This window comes from Aquarana catesbeiana, linkage group LG02 (genome assembly GCF_042186555.1).
Source record: "Aquarana catesbeiana isolate 2022-GZ linkage group LG02, ASM4218655v1, whole genome shotgun sequence".
In the NCBI taxonomy this organism is placed as follows: Eukaryota; Metazoa; Chordata; class Amphibia; order Anura; family Ranidae; genus Aquarana; species Aquarana catesbeiana.
In genome coordinates, this window is record NC_133325.1 from 579,481,208 (window position 1) to 579,503,339 (window position 22,132).

General features: G+C 42.9%; 1 protein-coding gene and 1 long non-coding RNA gene across 2 annotated transcripts in view; one reads left to right on the forward strand and one right to left on the reverse strand.

Moving 5' to 3' along the window:
* The window catches only part of CRYBG2 (crystallin beta-gamma domain containing 2), a 239,870-nt gene extending 226,781 nt beyond the window's left edge, over window positions 1-13,089 (reverse strand). Inside the window, exon 1 of the mRNA XM_073616145.1 lies at window positions 12,727-13,089. Coding sequence (XP_073472246.1) covers window positions 12,727-12,929 — 203 coding nt within the window. The 5' untranslated portion in view covers window positions 12,930-13,089. The remainder of the gene's footprint in view (window positions 1-12,726) is intronic.
* LOC141128710 (uncharacterized) overlaps window positions 1-21,824 on the forward strand; it is a 95,584-nt gene extending 73,760 nt beyond the window's left edge. The window contains exons 2-3 of the long non-coding RNA XR_012241727.1: window positions 19,290-19,372; window positions 21,346-21,824. This is a non-coding gene — a long non-coding RNA (uncharacterized lncRNA). The remainder of the gene's footprint in view (window positions 1-19,289; window positions 19,373-21,345) is intronic.
* The last annotated feature ends 308 nt before the right edge of the window (window positions 21,825-22,132 follow it).

Genomic DNA, 22,132 nt, shown 5'->3' on the forward strand with positions numbered 1-22,132 from the left:
TATAGAAAAAAAAAACAACAGAATAGAATAGAATGAATATAACCATCTTTCTATTCTAACCTATTCTTTTCTATTCTATTCCAATTCGAATTGATTCTATTTGAATTTTGGGAAATGACTATATTCTTTCTATTCTAATCTATTTTATTCTATTGTTTTTTTAATTCTATTCTTTTCTATTCTATTATAATCTATTCTATTCTTTTTTTTTCTATTCTATTCTATTCTATTCTTATGTATTCAAATTCAAATGTATTCTATTTGAAATTCGAATTACAGAAGATGGTTATATTCTTTCTATGTTATTCTATTTTGTTTCTATTATATTCTAGTCTATTCTGTTCTTTTATTTTCTATTCTATTTTGTTCTGTCTTACTCTATTACATTATATCCTTTTATTTTCTGTTATTTTTTTTTTTTTAGTCTATTCTTTTTTTTATTATTATATTCCTTTATTTTCTATTCTATTTTATTCTCTTTGGAAATTGGAAAACTATTTGAATTCAATACTTTTCAAATTCAAAAACTATTCGAAAATGATTCAAATTCAAATTTCATCCGAATTTTTTTTCCCGCTATTTCAGATTCGTTTAAATTCTGTAGTATTGCAAACCGGAAATTCGATACTTCCGAATTTCCCAAAAATGAAAATTTGCCCAGATTTTAATTCGGAACGAAACGAACCACACATGTCCACTTCATAATGCAGTAAAATAAAACTGCCTGTTAAGATGAAGTGATACATGACCAAAGCTTGGTAGAGGCTGCAAACTGGACAATTTCATCAACAAACACACTACTGAAGTCTCAAGGAAAAATACATATAATTTATTGATAAAGGAAGTATGGGGCCCCCCAGGGCAATTGGCCCTTTTGCCCCCTTATAAATCCAGCACTGCCTGCATTGGCAAAGTTCAGATTCACTTTAAGGGTGGAAACACACTTCAAACAGATGCCATGTAGTGATGGGTGTGTCAATATGCGTGTTACCACATGTGTTATGTGCTTTAACATTTTGCTGTGCCATTCAATTTGAATGGCACCCCAATTCATTAAGACTTTACAGCTCCATAGTACATTTATTGCAGTCACCACAATGCAGTGTAAGGCATTTATGTGCATTGGGGTGCATTGTTTTGGAAAAAATGCTGTCCAATTTTTTTCTATTCCTGTGCATTGGCAGCCGATTCAAAATGAATAGGCTGCCATAATGCAATGTACATTAACGCTTGACACAACATGTCTTAAAGGATATGTGAATCCGGGGGCGTGGCTTGGCGCGCGGCTCGGATGGAAGCACACTAGCAGAGCTCCGTAGGTCACACAGCCTTACAGCCTGACACCCTGCAGCAGAGCACTCAATGCTGGGCAGAAAGCTCCACACCACCCCGCAGACACGATCCCGCCGTGGAAAACTACCATCCGCTGCCAGGAACATCGCCGATTTCCTGATACAAACGCCGGCGGCGAGCAGCAGCAAGGCCGGTCCCAAGATGGCGCCGACGCAACAGAACGAGCTCCACGAGGAGGATTTCAGTGGAGACTCTGAATCTACAGAGGACACAGGTAGGGGCAAATCCAGAGTGAACAAACCCCTGACCTATGCAGACATGTCTGTATTCTCGGCAGACATTAAATCCACGTTTTCAGCAGCTATTACGGACCTGAAAACTAACTTAGTAGTGCTTACTGAAAAGCTGGCGGCCTCAGAACATGCAGGGAGACAGAGAGACAAGGCCATACACAGATTGGACCAGGTCACTGTCTCACATGCTCAGCACTTTATTGACCTGCATAGACACGTGGAAGACCTCGACAACAGGGGCAGGAGGAACAATATCAGGGTGAGGGGGATCCCCGAATCAGTGGAAGCAGACCAGATAACTCCGGCCCTCCAGAGGGTCTTTAACAGCCTCCTTGACAGGCAGGAAGAGACAGAAATAGAGTTTGTCAGGGCTCACAGAGCTCTCCGGCCTAAAGGCCCTGATACTGCCCCTCCACGTGACATTATATGTTGTCTACAGAACTTTCAACTGAAGGAAGATATAATGCGCAGAGCAAGAAGGAATGACAGGATCATCTTTAATGGTGAAACCATAATGCTATTTCATGACTTATCACAAATTACATTAAAAAACCGCAGAGCCCTGCGACCGCTTTTGGATAAGCTCAGGGAAAGGGATCTCAGATACACTTGGCGCTTCCCCTTTGCGCTCATTGTTTCGGCAAATGGTCACCAACATGTGCTCCGCACCCCAGCAGACCTTCCTGATTTCTGTGCAGGACTATGTATTGACCCGGTGGATCTTCCAGACTGGTACGCGGACTTTGCATTGCCACCACATGACAGAAGCCCGCCTCGGTCGCCATTTTCCACACCTGAGAAGAGATTCTCTAAGAAGATGAAGCAAGGGAGATCTGGAGGCTCTAAACAGGGCACCCCAAATTCGAGATCGAGAGAAGATCGTGATCAGGCAGAAGACTAAAGATCTGGATGAACTCCCCCTCATTGGTCACAATGACTCATTTCCACGCACCAGTTCACTATCAGTTCACTAATATCTTTTTTTTTTTTTTTTTCTTTTGTGCTTTGTCAGACCGCGCTCACCTCTTAAACTATTTTCCAATAAGTTACTGTTAACGCAAAGAGAGCCAGAGCACAATGGAGGTTGTTGGCAAATGTTAAATGACAAAATGCTACCTTACTATTGCACAATAATTTTATCCGGTAGTCGAGGAGGTACGGGTGGAATAAAAGTCATAGGTGGTCACGACACTTTGAAGGTGATGACCATGAGGGGTGATGAGAAAGTGTTATGCAGTTATTGTTTGAGATTTTTTAACAGTTTGTCTGCCCCGCATATCTGGGGGAGTTTGGATGCTCTGTTAGTCAGGGTGAATTCACCAAATTCTCTTTTTTTTTTTGCAGTTTATATGTAAGGCTGTGTGTTACATGGAGACACGGTTAGCCGGTTATACTTCCAGTTTTCAAATTGTTTGTCTGTGCACTTTTACAGACACAGGATACATTCTCATTTTGGCCAACATACCAGGCGGCCGCCTCCCTTTGCCCCACAAAGTGATCTGGTGCTATCAGTAGTCCACCAGACACACTATTTCTCTAGATAGGGCCCTATCTAGAGGTAACCTAATCTTAATCGTTGTTCATTGTTCTTTTTTCTCCTTTTTTTTTTTTTTTTTTTTCCTTTTCCTTCTCTCTCTATTCCTTCTAACGACCATTTTTTTTTCTTGTAGACCTTGATCAGTCGCGTTGCCCGCCTCACGAATCCACTGATTCCGTGTAAGTTCATTTTTCTAGAGCCTAGTTCTTGACACAACGTCTGAGTCTGCACCATGGCCTACTCATTCCTGGGACGTAAGCCTACGGTGATATCACATAACGTTCAAGGGTTGAACATACCCGAAAAACGTAGCACGTTACTCAGAGAAATCAAAAAAGGTAAGCCACATTTTATATTACTGCAGGAGACACACTTTAAGACCGGACACATCCCCAGGCTCACTGACTCAACCTTTACTAGGGCATTTCATGCCACTAACGATCAGGCAAAGACAAAGGGGGTTACAATTTTAATCAACAGGAGTGCTCCCTTTGTTTTGTCGGAACAACTGATAGACCCGGAGGGAAGGTACATTTTCCTGAAAGGAACATACGGAGAATTGCCCATTACCATAGCGAATGTCTATTTCCCAAATAAAGCCCATTTAGCCTTCTGCACTCAAATGGTGAATAAATTGCAGGATTTCACTTCGGGATGTCTGATCATGGGAGGGGACTTCAACATACCCTTGAATCCCTTGACAGACACCTCTAATGGGTCGACTAGTATTAGATACAGGACACTGAAGAGCATCAAAAACCATCTTCACTCCCTTAAGTTGATAGACTCCTGGAGATTCCTAAACCCGACCGGTAGAGACTTCATGTATTATTCAACGCCCCATGAAAAGTATGCACGGCTAGACTACCTCTTTATTACACAAAATGACCTCCACATTCTCACAGAGGCATACATAGGCACACAATCCATATCCGATCACGCCCCTATTGCTCTAACCCTAGACTTGACTGAAAGGACACCAAAATCCCAGATTTGGAGACTTAACTCTTCCATACTCACAGACCCTACTTACGTACAAGATCTGAAGGACTCTCTGAGAGACTTTTTTGACCGAAATACTACGCCAGGGATGGACCCAATAACACTTTGGGAGGCACACAAGTGTACAATTAGGGGGGAATTGATCTCGATGGGCTCAAGGCGGAAGAAACAGAGAGCAAAAGAGACTACACGTTTGATAAATCGCATCCACTATCTTGAAACCTTACACAAACAGTCCCTGTCGGCCTCTACGGCCTTGGAACTATTGGACACTAGGAAATCCCTGCAGAACCTCCTTGACACTAAGGCAAAACGCTTCTTGTTCTTCAAGAAGAAGATTTACTACGAGGGAGGTAACAAACCTGGGAAGACACTAGCAAGGGCTTTACGAACGCACACACACAACACTAACATTTCGGGTATCAAACGTGCAAACGGCTCTTTAGACGTCTCCACAGAAGATATTGCAAAACATTTTCACGAATACTACACAAACCTGTACAATTTACCACTACAACATAAACTGCCAGGAATGACAGGTGACAGAACACAGATCATCAGAGAGTACTTAGTAAAAAGCGGACTCCCATCTTTGGATGACGCAGAGGCTAATACATTAGAATGCCCAATTGACACATTTGAGATCAAACTCGCCATTAAGGATCTGAAACAGGGCAAAAGTCCGGGCCCGGACGGGTACACGGCAATTTTCTATAAAACATTCACAGATCTCCTGACGGCTCCCCTGGCGGCGGCCTTGAACTCCATGTCTGACTCCAAGGAAACACCACCTGAATTACTCTCGGCATTCATTACGGTCATCCCAAAAGAAGGCAAAGACCCTCATGAATGTGCTAGCTACCGTCCTATCTCTTTGTTGAATATAGACGTGAAAATTTTTGCAAAAATACTTGCCAACAGACTGAAACCCATCCTCCATAAACTAATTGGTCCCGAGCAGGCAGGTTTTATGCCCGGCCGGGAGGCCAAGGATAATGTTATTAAATCTTTGTTGCTAATAAACAAAATTAGAACAAGCGAAACAGAGGGTCTTCTCCTGTCCACGGATGCGGAGAAGGCCTTCGACCGAGTGGCTTGGGACTATATGCTGGCCACCTGCAAACACGTGGGTTTGGGCACGAAGATGTTGGCTTGGATTTCAGCACTTTATCAAAAGCCTACGGCTAGATTAAAAATCAATGGCACACTTTCCGAGAGAGTTCACATTGCCAACGGTACAAGACAGGGGTGTCCATTATCCCCTCTCTTGTTTATACTGTCCTTGGAACCATTTATCAGAAAAACCAACTTAAATCCCTCGGTAAAGGGCTGGCTGGTAGGGGATAGGGAGTTCAAGATCGCCGCATATGCGGATGACCTGTTGTTTTTTGTCTCGGGGCCACATATCACTCTCCCCAATCTCATGCAGGAATTTGGACTTTATGGTTACGTTTCTAACTTAAAAATAAACTATTCCAAATCAGAGGCCCTGAACATTTCGCTTAACGCCCACTCGCTTTCTTCTGCAATGACCAACTCCCCCTTCAAATGGGATCCCAAAAAACTGAAATATTTAGGGGTTAATTTAACGCCACAGATCTCGTCAATATATGACCAAAATTTCCTCCCGCTATTGAAAAGTATTGACAGAGACCTACACAACTGGCACACGGGAACCTTTTCGTGGTTTGGCAGGGCGGCCATCATTAAAATGACCGTTCTGCCCAAGCTCCTCTATGTAATACGCACATTACCGATCAAGCTACCACCAAGCCTGTTTAAGACCTTAAGAACCCTGTTCGTGAGATTTATCTGGGCTCACAAAAAACCTAGAATCAAGTTCGAAACATTAATGAAAGCAAAAGAAATGGGGGGGCTTGGAGTTCCCAACCTGAGAGATTACTATATAGCATCACACGCTGCCAGGATCATTGATTGGCATTGTCATCGGGACAGTAAGGATTGGGTGGGGTTGGAAATGGCCCTCTTTTCCACGCCACTCTCTTTTGCTCCTTGGGTACAATGGTCCAATTACCCTGACAAACTAAAGCACCACCCCATAACAGGTACCACTCTCAAATTGATGCATGATTTACCCAGAGGTAAAGTGATCACCTCAGCGTTAGGCCCATTAACACCAATGAAAGACAATCCGGGTTTTATCCCAGGGCTTGATAACCCCCACCTTCAGTCTCCTACCACTGACAGACCTTTATTGGCGGGCGAATGTTATCACCAGGGTAAAGTCAAGGAGTACCAGGCCCTAAAAAGGGTCGACAATGTAGCAGAGCTGCCCTTTTGGGTGTACCTACAGGCTAGAAGCTATCTCAAGGAAAACCACAAGGGGGGAGACTTCTCTAGACCCCTGACGGAGTTTGAGTCGGTGTGCCGTAAGGGGGAACCGGTTAATAGAACAACGTCTCTGGCGTATGCCTGGCTACAGGAAGCAGAGGGACCAACAGATGACAGACTTAGGAAGGGATGGTCTGACGACCTACAGATAAACATAACTTCTACACAATGGAAGAACGCTTGTATTTTAGCACATGAGTGCTCCATAAGCACTAAGGTCCAAGAAACTGCGTACAAATTGATGACACGGTGGTATCTAACACCAATGAGACTAAACAAATGGTTCCCACAAGTGCCAGATCGCTGCTGGCGTTGCATGAAAGATAAGGGTTCATTGTTGCATATCTGGTGGCAATGCCCTTTAATCGCTAACTACTGGAATGAAGTTCTTGACCTAATTAAACTGATTACGGAGACAACTCTGCCTCTCGATGCAGCGAGCTGTCTAACGCACATCTCCAACTGGCCTCTAAAAAAATACAAGCGTTCTCTCACAAGACACCTATTAAACGCTGCCAAATCATTAATCCCAATTTACTGGAAATCTACACGAGTTCCAACAGTCTCTGAATGGTTACGCAGAGTAGCAGACTTCCACGAAATGGAAGATACGCTTGCTCAATCCAATGAACAGGTAGAAAGCTTTCTTGAGACCTGGCGTCCCTGGATCGTTTTCAAATATTCCAAGGCTTTCAGTGACATTACAGATGCCCAGACATCCGGTCCTGTCTGAGACAGGATAGCAGGTATTTACATCAACAAGCTCCACTTGGATGCAATCAGCTGGGCAACGCGATTGATCGATTGATTGATTGATTATCCGCTTGACATCTACTTGACGAGGTAATGGTCATAAATCTCTTTACTCTGTTCACCTTTTCCTTTTTTTTTTCCCCTTTTTTTATTTTTCTTTTCTCTTTTCATCTCCCGTGACGCGTATTATCTTTCCTGACTCCGACATGCAAGTCAGATGATTATCTCCTTAACTTTATTACTGAGGATAACTGGTCATGACAAAGTTAAGTGTATAAGACATGAGAACTATAACAATGTCATATTATATATCCAAGGTTGCACTTAACAATACTGTTGTCTTTTCACATTATAAAAGAAATTGTTCACTTTTGATAATATTGCAAACTAGCGAGGACCAAACATGGCTTTATGTGGATTTTTGCTGTGATTACAGTTAACTTGATTTGTACTGTCTTGTCAACTTTTGAATAAACTATTTTGTGATGTAAAAAAAAAAAAAGGATATGTGAATCCTTAACTGTTAAAAAAAACCCAGTCAGTTTAAAATAGAAATGCTAGGCAAAATATTTGTGTGTATATATACAGTATATATCACATGACCTCTGTTCTCTGCTGCATAAAGGGCTTAGAGACTACAGGGGGGTGTCAGCAAGAGGCGGAGAAAGAGCAGTACACTGATCTTCTCAATGAATGGCTATTTAGAGGGGTGTGTCAGCACAAGTGTGTTCATTGGAGGACCGGCAGGCTGAGCTCCCAGCACAGCCAGAAACTGACCATTCTAGGATGAATGTGCTCTCATGCCTAGCATGGTTAGTTTGAATTAGGAAAGTAGGGGAACTGGCAGGATGATCAGGAATTTCACGCAAAGAAAGCAATACAAAGACAACAGAATACTTTTTAAGAAAAGTACATGGTACAACAGGTTGATGTAACAAACGCTTTAACATATGGGCATTAATGGAGTACAGTGGAACCTGGGATTGCGAGCATAATCTGTTCCAGGAGTATGCTCGTAATCCAAAGTACTCGCATATCAAAGCGAGTTTTCCTATTGAAGTCAATGGAACGAAAATAATTTGTTCCACATTGACTTCAATGGGATGCAATACCGCATGCGGCCAGAGGCGGGGGGGCGCCGGAGAGCCTCAGAAATGGCCGAAAAGGCCCGAGGACACTTCGGCTGACCTCGGCAAACCTCGGAAAGATTTCCTACCTGAGATTTGCCGAAGTCAGCCGTGCTGTCCTCCCTTTCTGTGCATTTCCGAATAGCGCCGATCGGCGACGTTCGGCTCTGCTCAGCTCCTGTGCCCCCCCATCTCAGGCCAAAAGCGGTACTGCACACTGCTTTGGCCTGAATCGTACTCGTGTTGCGAGACAACACTCGCAAACCGAGTTACGATTTTTAAAAATACAGTGCTCGTATTGCAAAGCGATTGTTAACCGCGTTACTTGCAATATGAGGTTCCACTGTATATTCCTTTTGCACACCATATTGGAATCAATTATATGGTTAAGAGGGTGCCGCAGGAGAGCCATCCTCAAACACTGGACCTCTGCCATCCATTGCAGATGTGAAAAGTGATCTACTAGACCTGCTATAAAAGGAAAAATTAGACGCAGCCCTGTCTTGTTTCCATAACGAACTGAGCTCTGGAGTGCCCCAGCCCCTTACTCCACCCCTTCAGGATTGACGCCACAGGTTCCTCTCTTCGTTCATCTATCTCTTACCAGTAGTGGACTGCAGTTTGCTTTGTGTCAATTGGGTTTGATACGTTATGACTGATAGTCGATATTGGTGGCAACAACTACCTATTTATCTGAACTGTTATTATACTTCAAAGTGCTTGATCAACCCGAGCTCACTAACAGCTCATCATATGGTAAATTGGTAGCACAAGCTACCCCCTCCCTTCCTCCCCCTTTTTCACTGACCCCCCCCCCCCTTTCCTACTCCCCCCCCTTTTGATAAAATCAAGTTGCATGAAATTGTTTCTTGACCTCCTTTACACAGTTTTTGTTTATGCAATTGTACTAAACCCTCATTCTGTATATTGGAAAACCCAATAAAGTTTCTTAAAAAAAAAAAGAGGGTGCCACAACAACTCCCTGATGACAGTGCAGGAACTCTCTGATGAAGGATACCTGTGCAGTCTTGAACCATTGTCTTTCTATGTGATCATGCAATAAAGAAGAGCTTTTCACTTTGAAACAATCTTGTTGGTGTGCCGATGACAAATCTTATCCGATATGTGTGCATTAACACAATGCATGGGAACGGGGGAGTTTAACATGTCTGATTTTGGCTACACATTGCAAAACAACAGATTTGCTTCAATCCCCCCTCACTATCAACTTTTTACCTGTTCTTTATAATAATACTGCTAAGCACCTCTTAGCATATCAGCAGCATTGCTACTGGACCAATTTACCTATGACAGAAGAGATGGGAGGGCAACCGGATGCAAAAACTCATTCTTCTCACTGGTTGCATTTTAAAGCGGAAGTAAACCCATCAATTTAACCGTTTCAAATAAGTTACATTTCCGGGACGTGCTGGGAATGTAACCCTCCCATTGGTTGTGCTCTCAACCAGACTGTCAAACCATCCAATGGCTGGTGTCATAACTGATCACATGTGCAGCATCATGGCAGTTGTAGATTAAACAGAGGCCAAGATGGCAGCTTCCTTGGCTGAAATCGATAGGAGGGTTTACTTCCACTTTAAGAACTGTACCAATGCTAATAAGCCAGGGTCTTTGAAATAAATAGCAGAGACAGGAGAATGACACAATTATATAAATGACAACTTTCCTTTCTTATTCACACTTCCATACTCCATATAGAACAAATAAACTCATCAAAAAGAAAAGAATGATTATGGATATAATAATTCAGAAAATTTAGAAATGATGAAAATGACCAAACTCAAGAATGTAGGCTTCTTTCCGGTTCATACAGGTATACGTGCTTACATGTCCTAATGGAATCTGATGTGTCTCTGTACATCTACCTGTATAAGCAAGACACACTAGTGCCTCCTGTCTCTAAACAACTACAAGTGCTAGCTTGCCCTATTTAAAGATTTTCGCTTGGATTAAACATCCCCTTCCAAAAATATCAGCGAGATTATAGAGCATCACTAAAAATATATGTTATGCATTTCTTTAGATCTGTGCACATTTTACCCTTTATCCTGTTCGTTCAGTAGAAATACAAAAGTGAAAAGATATACCTGTCATAAACAGATATATTCAATATATTGGAAAAAAAACTCAATATAATAGACACATATTTCCCTTTCTAAGGAAATAGTGATAGTGTTCCATATTCCAACATGGATGTTATATCCATATTTACAGTACATAATGCACAGCTGTAACGTCAAATATAACGTTATAACGTTAAATATATAAAGAAATATGTAACAAAGCTTGTAAAGCATGTTTATATTCTATACCAGCCTTTTTACCCCAGAGGAACCCTTACAAAGATTTCCAAGCCTCAGAGAACCACTAAATTAATTGGGAGCCATTGGGAAAATGTCCCTTAGTTTGGTGCTCAGTGACGAATACTCCCAATACAGTGGTGGGCATAATTTCATTCATACAGACAACTCATCAAGATCATCCCTGTCTTGCAGCTGACTTTGCCAAGTGGTGTTGGACATGGAACTATCAACCACAGCTCAAGGAACCCTTAAGCCTGGTACACACTAACCAACACTAACCCAGCGGGCTGAGCGATAAAAAAATGAAGAGCTCAGAAGGATCTGCTCTACTAACATTCCGATGTTAGTGCAGCAATCTCCCCTGCTGAGCTATTATGTTCTGACAGGGGGATGGCCCCCAGCCAGAACTCACCGGCCAGTGCTCTCAGCCATTGGCTGAGAGCGCTGATCAGGTGCGGATCGGCAGACCTTTTTTTGTCATGCTCCTTTAACAGAAGTCGGCCGTTCGGCCAGCTTCTGTCGGACCAGTTGCCGTACACAGGGGCCAAATGACGGCCAGTTTCTTCTGAACCAGCTGATGCCGTCCGACATTTGGCCCGTGTGTACAGCCAGAAACCTCTGGATAAACCTTAGAGCAGTCGTCATCAACCCTGTCCTCAGGGCCAGGTTTCTATGTATTACCTTGGGGAGATGCAGACTAGAATACTGCAATAACAGAGCAGAAAATGATATCACCTGTGATGTATTTCAGTTATCTTGCAAACCTGGCCTGTTAGTGGGCCCTGAGGACTCGGATGATGACCACTGCCTAATGGCCCGTACACATGATCCGAATATCGTACGACCGATCGTACGACCGTTTTCTCTTAATAGTTGAAATTGAATAGCTAAATAAAGTCACGAAAATTCTCATACGACAGAAAAAAAAATCGGAAGTGATGTCATGTGTTGTAATGTATTTGTATGGAATTTTCGGACGACAACTATACTGACTAACCGAAAATCGTACGATCTGGAACCGTATGAGGAAAATTTTCGTGCATGCCCGATCGAATAAGATCGGATGAACAGTCATGATCGGCTGTCGAAAGTAGTGTACACACGATCCGAAAATCGTACGATCCTTCCTCGGACGACCGTTTTCATACGATATTTGGATCGTGTGTACGGGCCATTAGGGTACTTTGGTTGAGCATGGCTGTGCCATAATAGCAGAAGGCTGGTTGTTTTTCTGAACTATAGGTTCCAATGTGATTTGATATTTAAACACTATGATGGTTCAGTCATGATATGATTTTATCACAATTGTTCTTGTTAATTATATTTATTTATAATGCCCAATGGAAGCAATTTGCTTTTCTGATGATGAAGAACTACAGTATAGTTTTTGTGGAAGTTTGTAAGCGATCTTGTATTTGCACAGGATGACAGGTGGCTCAGCCATAACATGTTTTTATCACTTCATTGTTTGCATAGTATATTAATATTCTATACCAAACAGAAGCTAGTTATTCTCTTGCTGTTGAAGAATTATACGGTTTGTCCCAGCTTCTATGGAACAATGGTCCCTAAGTGATCTTAAGCGTTGTTTAAACTTTATATGGTAATTCAAAAGAGCGTACCATAGTACCATTATAGACTCAACAAATTTTGCATAAGAACCCTGAATTTTTTTTTATTTAATTGCCATGTAAACGTTTCAAATTCTACGTTTGATTTTGGAATGCAAATATGCATTACAATAAGGACCGTTTTCCCTGAATGAAAACCTCATCCACAGTTAGAATTATGTGAATTCGAGAACATTTTTCCATCCTTATCCTTCAATATTCCTCATCACTATGGTCATAAATGATTGTTGTTTTGACCCCATTAACTATTAAAAATCAGACAAAAATTCGGAAAACAATTTTTTAAAACCAAATTCTACTGGCGTATGGCCAGCTTTGTACAAGATGATGGAATGTTATCATTTCAGTATAATGCTATGTAGCTGTATCTTTGCAGAAGCTGTAACAGCATGGCCCCATGGTGTACCCCCTTACCTGTCCTTCCTCCCCCTCTTCTCGCTCCAGCTGCTCCTGATCTTCTTCTCCACATGACTGTCCCCAGCAGGACCCTTGTCCCCCTCACTGCGGCTCCTGACTTTCTCCTTTAAATTTCCCTCGCTTCTGGAGAAGAACCTCAGCAGTCGTTTCTTCAGTCCCTGCTTCTTGTTAGAGAGGGATTCCACAGTTGACGATGACATATTGACAGGGGGGGCACTTGGTGGTACTTCACAGAGAATCAGAGACTTGGGTCACAGTGGCGAGGCCAGGCTGAGGTGGGGGTGGAGGTCTGCCTGATCCCCGGGGCTGGAGGAGGACTAGGGGAGGGATGGAGACGCTCACCTGTCACCTGAGGCTGTCACAGTCACATGGGACGCCAGCGGTTTGCAGACAGGTGTGAGAAGTGCATATGAAACCAGAGCTGAGCCCGGGACACCCTTTCATTGCTGCCTCCCAGAAAAGTTGAGAAGACTGCTAGACTTAACAGGGTGTGTGCAAAGGTGTACACAGCAGTTGGTGTGCGAGCAGGACAACAAACTCTGTCACAGTACTAGAGTAGTTAGCAGATTACATCTGTGACTAAAAGGTTATTATTTAGGTTTTTCTTTATCTAGATATGTAAAGGCCAGCAGCTAAAAGTTCACCAATTAGAGGGAGGTGGAGATTATTTGAAAATTTCCGGCTGTAAACCTAAGATTCAATACCAAAAGAGGGTTAATCCAAGGAGAAGGATTGCACTGACGTGTAGCCTTTCAAAGCACATTTTTTTTAAAGCAGATGCTACATTTCTTCAGGCATTTCTCATTAATTTCCGGCTACTACTTTCTGCAGCCTTACGTAAGCGGTAGTGTACACACAATCAGGAGGGTTAACAAAGATTGGCACATGAAGAAAAAATTGCCAAATAAAAAGGTGTTGTGCGACAATTAGTTAATACGGTGCACTGTCCATCCATACATATCTATCTCTCCTCTCCGCTGACTGTGCAGTGCTGCTCCTCACTATATACCCCTCCCCAACACTGTATTTACACAACTGTGGTAATGGGGTACATGTTAGAATAATTGTTAACGCTGCACATTGGCACAAGTGCTTACTTATTTTGGCGCACGCGATCGAACAATAATAAAAGCTTAATAGCACTTTTAAAGTGATTTGATGTGGCTGGGGGCAACAACACATAGATATTGAGTTGATTTGGAGCACTGAAAATGAACCAATACACTACAAAATTAAGTATTTCCCTTTGTTGATCCCCCCAATATGTATGTCTGGTAGCTTTTTTTCTGGAAAACTGCAGTGTTAAACTGTGAGAGGATATATATCATACAATAAAACTCAACTCCCAATATACTTATCTCCTCCCCATTGATCCGACATCCGTGAGGTTCCTCGCTGGCATTTTCTCCAATGTGTCCTCCATTTTGATTGGCTGAAGTGAGATGACAGGACAGGAGTTCATTCATCCCACCACCAAAACACTGTGCTGAGAATGTAAGCTGAGCAGCGCATGCGCAACTTGGTGTACATTTTACAGAAGACTGAAATCGGACAAGTAAATTTGTTTAATTGCAGAAGAGATATAGCATGTCCCTTCTGCGACAAAAAATCCTACCTGCTCGCATTTGTTATTAATTTACTTTAGTTCTTTTTTAAATTAGTTTCCATTAAAATGACACTAGGCACAGTAGGTGTATCTCAATATGCTAAAAAAAAACTGACCCGTGGATATACAGTGGGGAAAATAATTATTTGATCTCCTGCAGATTTTGTACGTTTGCCCACTTACAAAGAAATGAAAGGTCTATAATTTTTATCATAGGTGTATCTTAAATGATAGAGACAGAATATCAACCAAAAATCCAGAAAAAACACATAAAACAGATGCTATAAATTAAGTTGCCGTTCAGTGAGTAAAATAAGTATTTGATCCCCAAGCAAAACATGACTTAGTACTTGGTGGAGAAACCGTTGTTGGCAAGCACAGAGGTAAGACGTTTCCTGTAGTTTGTTACCAGGTTTGCAGGAGGGATTTTGGTCCGCTCTTCTTTACAGATCTTCTCTAATGCTGCGTACACACGATCGGAATTTCCGACAACAAATGTTCAATGGGAGCTTGTTGTCGGAAATTCCGACCGTGTGTAGGCTCCATCGGACATTTTTTTGTCGGAATTTCCGACAACAATTTGAGAGCTGGTTCTCAAATTTTCAGACAACAAAATCCGTTGTCGTAAATTCTGATTGTGTGTACACAATTCCGACGTACAAAATTCCACACATGCTCGGAATCAAGCAGAAGAGCCACACTGGCTATTGAATTACATTTTTCTCGTCTCGTTGTACGTCACAGCGTTCTTGACGTTCGGAATTTCCGAAAACATTTGTGTGACTGTGTATATGCAAGACAAGATTGAGCCAACATCCGTCGGAAATAAATCCAGGATTTTGTTGTCAGAATGTCCGATCGTGTGTACGTGGCATAAATCCTTAAAGCGGAGTTCCGCCGAAAAAAAAAGTTAAAAGTCAGCAGCTACAAAAAGTGTAGCTGTTGACTTTTAATAATCAGACACTCACCTGTCCCATGGTCCAGCGATGCGGGCGTACAAAGCCCCCCTTCTCTCCCCCTCCTCTCCAGGGCGCCGACATTCTTACTGTGGGTGCCCGGCTGTGGCTTCACAGCCGGTCACGCACTGTGCAAGCGTGAGCCGTGTTGCGCGCTGTGAATGGCCGGGCAATCTTCTGGGACCTGTGACGTGTGCCAGTAGATTGAAGGGAGGGAAGGGGGAGAGGTGAACTTCCTTCTGGCGCCGTGGAGCCCCGGGAGGAAGTGGGAGATGGATGGCTCCCCCCCCCCAAAAAAATTACATGCCAAATGTGGCATGTCAGGGTGTCACCATCACTTAAAGCGGAAGTTCAATTTTTGGATGGAACTCTGCTTTTAGGTTTTTTGGCTGTCTCCTGGCAACTCGAAGTTTCAGCTCACATACGTACATTTTCTATAGGATTAAGGTCTGGAGACTGACGAGGCCACTCCGTGACCTTAATGTGTTTCTTCTTGAGCCATTCCTTTGTTGCCTTGGCGGTATGTTTTGGGTCATTGTCATGCTGGAAGACCCATCCACCACCCATCTTCAGTGTTTTGGGAAGAAGGTTTGCATCCAAGATTTTACAATACATGGCCCTGTCCATTGGCCCCATTGGCCCCTCAATGAGGCAGTCAGCCTATACCTTTAGCAGAGAAACTGCCCCAGGGATGGTGTTCTTAGGGTTATAGTCAACATTTTTCTTCTTCCAAACACAGCGAGTCAAGTTAATGCCAAAGAGCTCAATTTTGGTCTCATCAGACCACAGCAATTTATCCCAATAATTCTCTGAATCATTTAGATGTTCATTGGCATGGCTGTACATGTGCCTTCTTTAGGAGGCGGACCCTCTGGGTTTGGAGGAAGAAAAATACTGACTGTGACCCTATGAACACCATCCCTACAGTCAAGCACAGAGGTGGAATTATGCTTTATGCTTTACATTATTTACATTTTACATTATGCTTTGGGGCTGTTTCTCTGCTAAAAGTACATGCCGACATTGCTGCATTGAAGGGCCAATGGATAGGGCCATGTATTGTAAAATCTTGGATGAGAACCTTTTTCCTTCAGCCAGAACACTGAAGATGGGTCATGGATGGGTCTTCCAGCATGAAAATGACCCAAAACATACCGCCAAGGCAACAAAGGAGTGGTTTAAGAAGAAGCATATTGTTAGGTACCTGGAAGTAGAGCCTGACTTGTAGGAGAAGACCTCTCATACAACGCTGATTCAGGAGCCACTGGAGTGGGGACAGTGGTCTCCTGAGCACAGTGGGGTAGGAGTGCCTGTTGAGCAGAGTCTCTGATGCTGAAGTGATGAGAGATCCCACAGGGATGGCTGGACTGCAGATCAGGTGGAGACTGGAGGCAGCAAGCTGGAACACTGGAGGTGCAGAGATCACTGGAGCTGAAGCTGAAGGTGCAACAGGAAGAACAACAGCAGGCACAAGCAGGGTCAGACGGTCCGGGTCAGCAGGGGTATGAGACAGGCAATAACAGCAGGCAGAGGCAGAGTCGGTAGGCAGGCAGAGGTCGGCAACGGTATCAGGCAGCAGCAGTAGAGTAGTCAAGCAGGCCGGGTCGGATGGGAGCCGGACGGATGGTCAGACAAGCCGGGTCAGATATTTAACGATCAATCAGGTGCAGATTTACAAGAATCACAGAGCTGAGACGAAGCAGCAATGTGCCAGAGGCACAGGGAAACTTTTATGTGCGCTTTGGCGCCAAACCGGCGCTAACGCACGCACGCCCATACGCGCGCACAGGCACGCGCGCGCGCACAAGCGCCACGTACCCGCGTGCGCCCGTGCGCCGTGCTAACGCCTGGAAACAACAGGAACTTGCTGCAAGGTTTGTACCGGAGCGCGCCGGCGCATAGGCGCATGCAAACGCCCAGGTCTGGCGCCAGTGGTACCCTGACACATATTAAGGCCATGGAGTAGCCTAGCCAGTCTCCAGACGTTAATCCTATAGAAAATGAATGGAATGAGCTGAACCTTGAGTTGCCAAGTGACAGCCAATAAACCTTAAGGATTTAGAGAAGATTTGTAAAGAAGAGTGGACCAAAATCCCTCCAGAGATGTGTGCAAACCTGGTCACTAACTACAAGAAACGTCTTACCTCTGTGCTTGCCAACAAGGGTTTCTCCACCAAGTCCTAAGTCATGTTTTGCTTGGGGATCAAATACTTATTTTTCTCACTGAACTGCAACTAAATGTGTAACATTTGTATCCTGTGTTTTTTCTGGAATTTTGGTTGATATTCTGTTTCTATAATTTATAATACATCTACGATAAAAATATAGGCTCTTCTTTTCTTTGTAAGTGGGCAAATTTACAAAATCTGCAGGGAATTAAATAATAATTTTCCCCACTTTATATCAATGGGTCAGTTTATTCAAAATCTTAAGCTATGTTTTTGAACAAATATAATGTGTATGTGTTTCTCATTTTTCGATTTTACAAACCAACTGTTTTATCTGTGGATAGAAAATATATAAAGAGAGAGGCACCTCTAAGTGTAGGAGTATGGATACCACTTTAATAGCATTAAAACAGTTGGCAACTCACATAAAATGAAGTGAAAATAGGCACATCATAGGTGTGCACAGGGGGTGTGCCAGGTGTGTGTGTGTGTATATATATATATATATATATATATATATATATATATATATTATAGTGCCTTGAAAAAGTATTCATTCCCCTTGAAATTTTCCATATTTTTAATTTGTCTTTGTACTTCTCACCTTTGCAATGCCATACAGTTTTGAACCCATCAATTTCAAAAACAATTATCTTGATCTCATTACTTCAGAGTACAGAGTTTCAGTAGTCTTCTTCTTTTTCAGCATGGGCCCTGGCAAATTCTAGTTGGGTTTTTTTGTGCATGGACTTTAGGAGAGGCTTCCTTCATGACACGACACAGTGGAGGCCCGTCCCTCAGGGGCGCATCCCCCCCCCCTCCCATGCATCTAGGCACGGGACCATTTATTCTAAGGGGGGGGGGTGATGCAGGTAATTGGAGCCAGAGGCTCTAATAGGCTTTAAAAAAAGGGTAGGCTCGGGACGCAGAGCACTGTGCTCCAAACCCACCCAGTTGTGGGTTTGGAGCCTCCAAGGCCATTTAGGAAGCGGGTCATGAGAGCCGTTTCCTGACTGACCGAAAGGAGAAGCCTTCCTATTGGAGGAGAAGTTGTACGCCCAAGGAAGGAAGGAAGGTGGAGGAGACGCAAGGAGACATATATATATATATATACCCCTGCAATGCTGCCCGGGGCACCCCCCATCCTATTAAATAAACTAAACTCCTCCCCTTGTTCATTTTCTTCCCATACACCACTCCCTCACTTTTACCCTATTCTGACACTAACTGACACTGGGTGGGAACTGACTAATTGACACTGACATCTCCAGTGACACTAATACAGTGATCAGTGATAATAATATACACTGTCACTATACTAATGACACTGGCTGGGAAGGAGTTAACATCTAAGGCTAATCAAAGGGTTAACTGTGTGCCTAAAATGGATAATGTGTGCTGATTTTACTAAGAGATCTTAGTAAAATCTCTGCTCCATGTACAGAGCCCTGTGTTGTTAGTAAACACAAGGCTCTATACTGTCATTCGCTAAGCCTATCAGCAGCTCTCGGGCATGGATCATTGGCTGTGACCTGTTAACCAACTTGTGCTGTAGCGAATGACAGCACAGACCAGGTGTTGGGTGCACGCGCCTGCCCCCTATCCGGAAATGCCGGATCACGTGCATGTGATCCGGCACAGTGGGGTCACCCTATTGCAGGAAAAGGCGGTGGGCGGTCCACAAGTGGTTAAAGCACACAGTTTTGTTCCTTTTAGGGTTAAAAGTTTAACATACGTAAAACAAAGCTTATCATTGTAAGCACCCCTGTACGTGTTAAATGGCTTGTCTCGTCCCTATAACTGATACATTCTGCTTTTGAAAAACAACAGGCTTACTGGATAAATCACCAGAAAATAAAAGAAAGAAAGTAAAAAAAAAAAAAAACGGATTCAGCCATCACATCTAAGAAATGGTAAGCGGCAATATAATAAATGTTTGGTTTTGGGTTTAATACTGCTTTAAATATAACCTAGCAAAAGCTACCTGACTTTCTACCATTTGTTATTCAAGCATTTTGTCACCCTAATCCAGGCATGAAGTGAAACAAAATGTAATTATATTGTGAGTTTTAAAGAATATCTTAAGCCAATTAACAAAAAATGGATAGAAAAATGGAACAGGTGAAGTGGAACTAAACTGTATTTGAGCACCACAAACTGAAAACGCTATTTATGTTCTAATGGTTTGTATTGAAATTTTTCACAGGTACATAGAGTATATCTCAAGTGCATAGCTGTTAACTTTTAGGGCTAGTTTACACTTGCTTCAAAATAAGGCTTCGGACACGCTTTGTTAAAGCTCTCTGAATGCTAGTGAAAGCTCCTGTCACTAAATAAAATGGTTAGCTTACAGTCCTGTTTACACCTTGCTTTTGCTTGGTGCTTCGGTGAGGGTTCGATGTAGCTTTGGTGGAGCTTCGGTGGAGCTTCGGTGGGGCTTCAGTGAGGCTTCGTGGGGCTTCAAGCAATGCTTTGCCATAGACTTCTATGGAGGAGTTGAAGACCCTTTGAAGCACCACTGAAGCTACATGGGGTATAATTTTTGAAGCGAAGCCGAAGCAAAGCAAAAGCAAGGTATAAACAGGACTGTAAGCTAACCATTTTATTTAGTGACAGGAGCTTTGAACAAGAGCTTTGAGAGCTTTAACAAAGCCTGTCCGAAGCCTTGTTGAAGCCGAAGCAGGTGTAAATGAGCCCTTATAGTAAGGGCTCATTTACACTTGCTTTGACTTCAATACACATTAACGGCTAGTTTACACTTGCTTCAAAACAAGGCTTCGGACAGGCTTTGTTAAAACTCTCTGAACGCAAGTCAAAGCTCCTGTCACTAAATAAAATGGTTAGCTTACAGTCCTGTTTATACCTTGCTTTTGCTTTGCTTTGGCTTCTCTTCAAAAATGATACCCCATGTAGCTTTAGTGGTGCTTCAAAGCGACTTCAAAGCCTTTTATTTAGTGACAGGAGCTTTGACTGGCATTCAGAAAGCTTTAACAAAGCGTGCCCGAAGCCATGTTTTGAAGCAAGTGTAAACTTGCCCTAAAGGGAACCGCAAGAATTTGTTACCATGCGCTCCTATCAAGATTGTACAATTATAGCAGATAAGATAACAATGGATACATCAGGAGACCGAGAACACATGTGCATTTAAATTTAGAGATACCAAAGGTACATGCACAAAGAACCAAATAAGAACAAAAAAATAAATAAAAGTAGTAAAAGAAAAACAAGGAATCAATGTAACCACATTAAAGTACGCCAGAGTACCACATCCAGTGTTTCAATGAAAATGCTATTTAATCCATTTTTAATATTTAAAGCAAACTGTTTTTCTGGAATCCATCTTCCCTTGGCGCAGGCATGCAGGCAGGAGGGTGTGCATAGCTAAGAAAGCCCCTCTTCCCCTCCTCTAGATGAAAGAAAAAAAATGCCCATGAAGGCTCCTGTGAAGTATGACATCACTTTGTTCTAAGCCAGAAACCAGAAAGCAACTGAAGAAAAGTAAATAAGGCCGGGTTCACACTGGAACTGGCTGCGGATAGCACAGGAGCGCTGTGCGTCCCTGTTCCCCATTTCAGGGACAAATCAGGGCCAAATCTATGCCTGAATTTGGCCCTGAAATGGAGCCAAAGGCACACAGTGCAGTGTGCTCCACAGCCGCAGAGTTATGTGAACCGGTTCCATAGAGAGCCAGTCACATTCTCCTGCTATCCGCATAGGTATGAACCCGGCCTAAATGTTTAAAACAAGTAAACATAACATACCTTCCTATCTATTTACTAATGCCGGCAGCATAAGGATTAAAAATAGGTAATGTTAATTGAGAGAGTTTAGTTCCACTTTATTGTCCTAACAGACTTTTTATTTTGCCTTTGGTGTCCTATTGCAGAGATTTCCCTTTACATCTCCTCTATTAGACACATCAGGAAGTGATAGGAAAACTCTCCAATGTGAGGTTCCGCCCCTCTCAAACAGCTGTCATTGGAAGAAGTGTCTCCATTGGAAGATTTCCTCTCTATCTCTCAGGGCTGGGCTCAGCCCTTCCTTCTCTGAGCTAGCCGCTCAGCTGTCGGCTAATTGCCAGCTCCTATCTCTCCACAGAGACTCACCTGTTGATGATATCCTGCTCATCAGTCCTGCCTACTTAAGTCGTCCAGTCCAGATGATCTCTGCCTTTGCCTTGGTCACATCTCTAGAGACGCTCTCCTGTGTTCCTGTTAAAGACTTGCTTGGCTGACATTCCTTCTGGCTCCAGATTCTGCTTGCTGTTCTACTACGCTCATCTCTGGCTCCCTGACGTTTTGGCTTGTCTGACTATAATTTCCAGTTCCTGAACTCTGGCTATGTTTTGACTACGTTTACTCTGTTTACCTTTTTTATTCTTCTTAAACAAGTGTGATTTAACTGTACTTCTGTCTCAGTCTGATTCATGGTTTGACACTATCCCTGTTCTGCTGACAACTCAAAATGTTGAATGTCCCCACACTTGTGAACGAAGTGCTGTCAAACAGAGAGAATGAATCTCCCTAGTGTGGGCATAGATAGTAATAGAACCTGACAGGGAGCTAATTACTCCCTACTCTATGCAAAATTTAGAAAAAAGTGTTGGGGTTATATGCAATTTAAGCTGCCAAAACGATGTGCAGATTTCTCACCAAGAACAGTGAAAGGGAAGA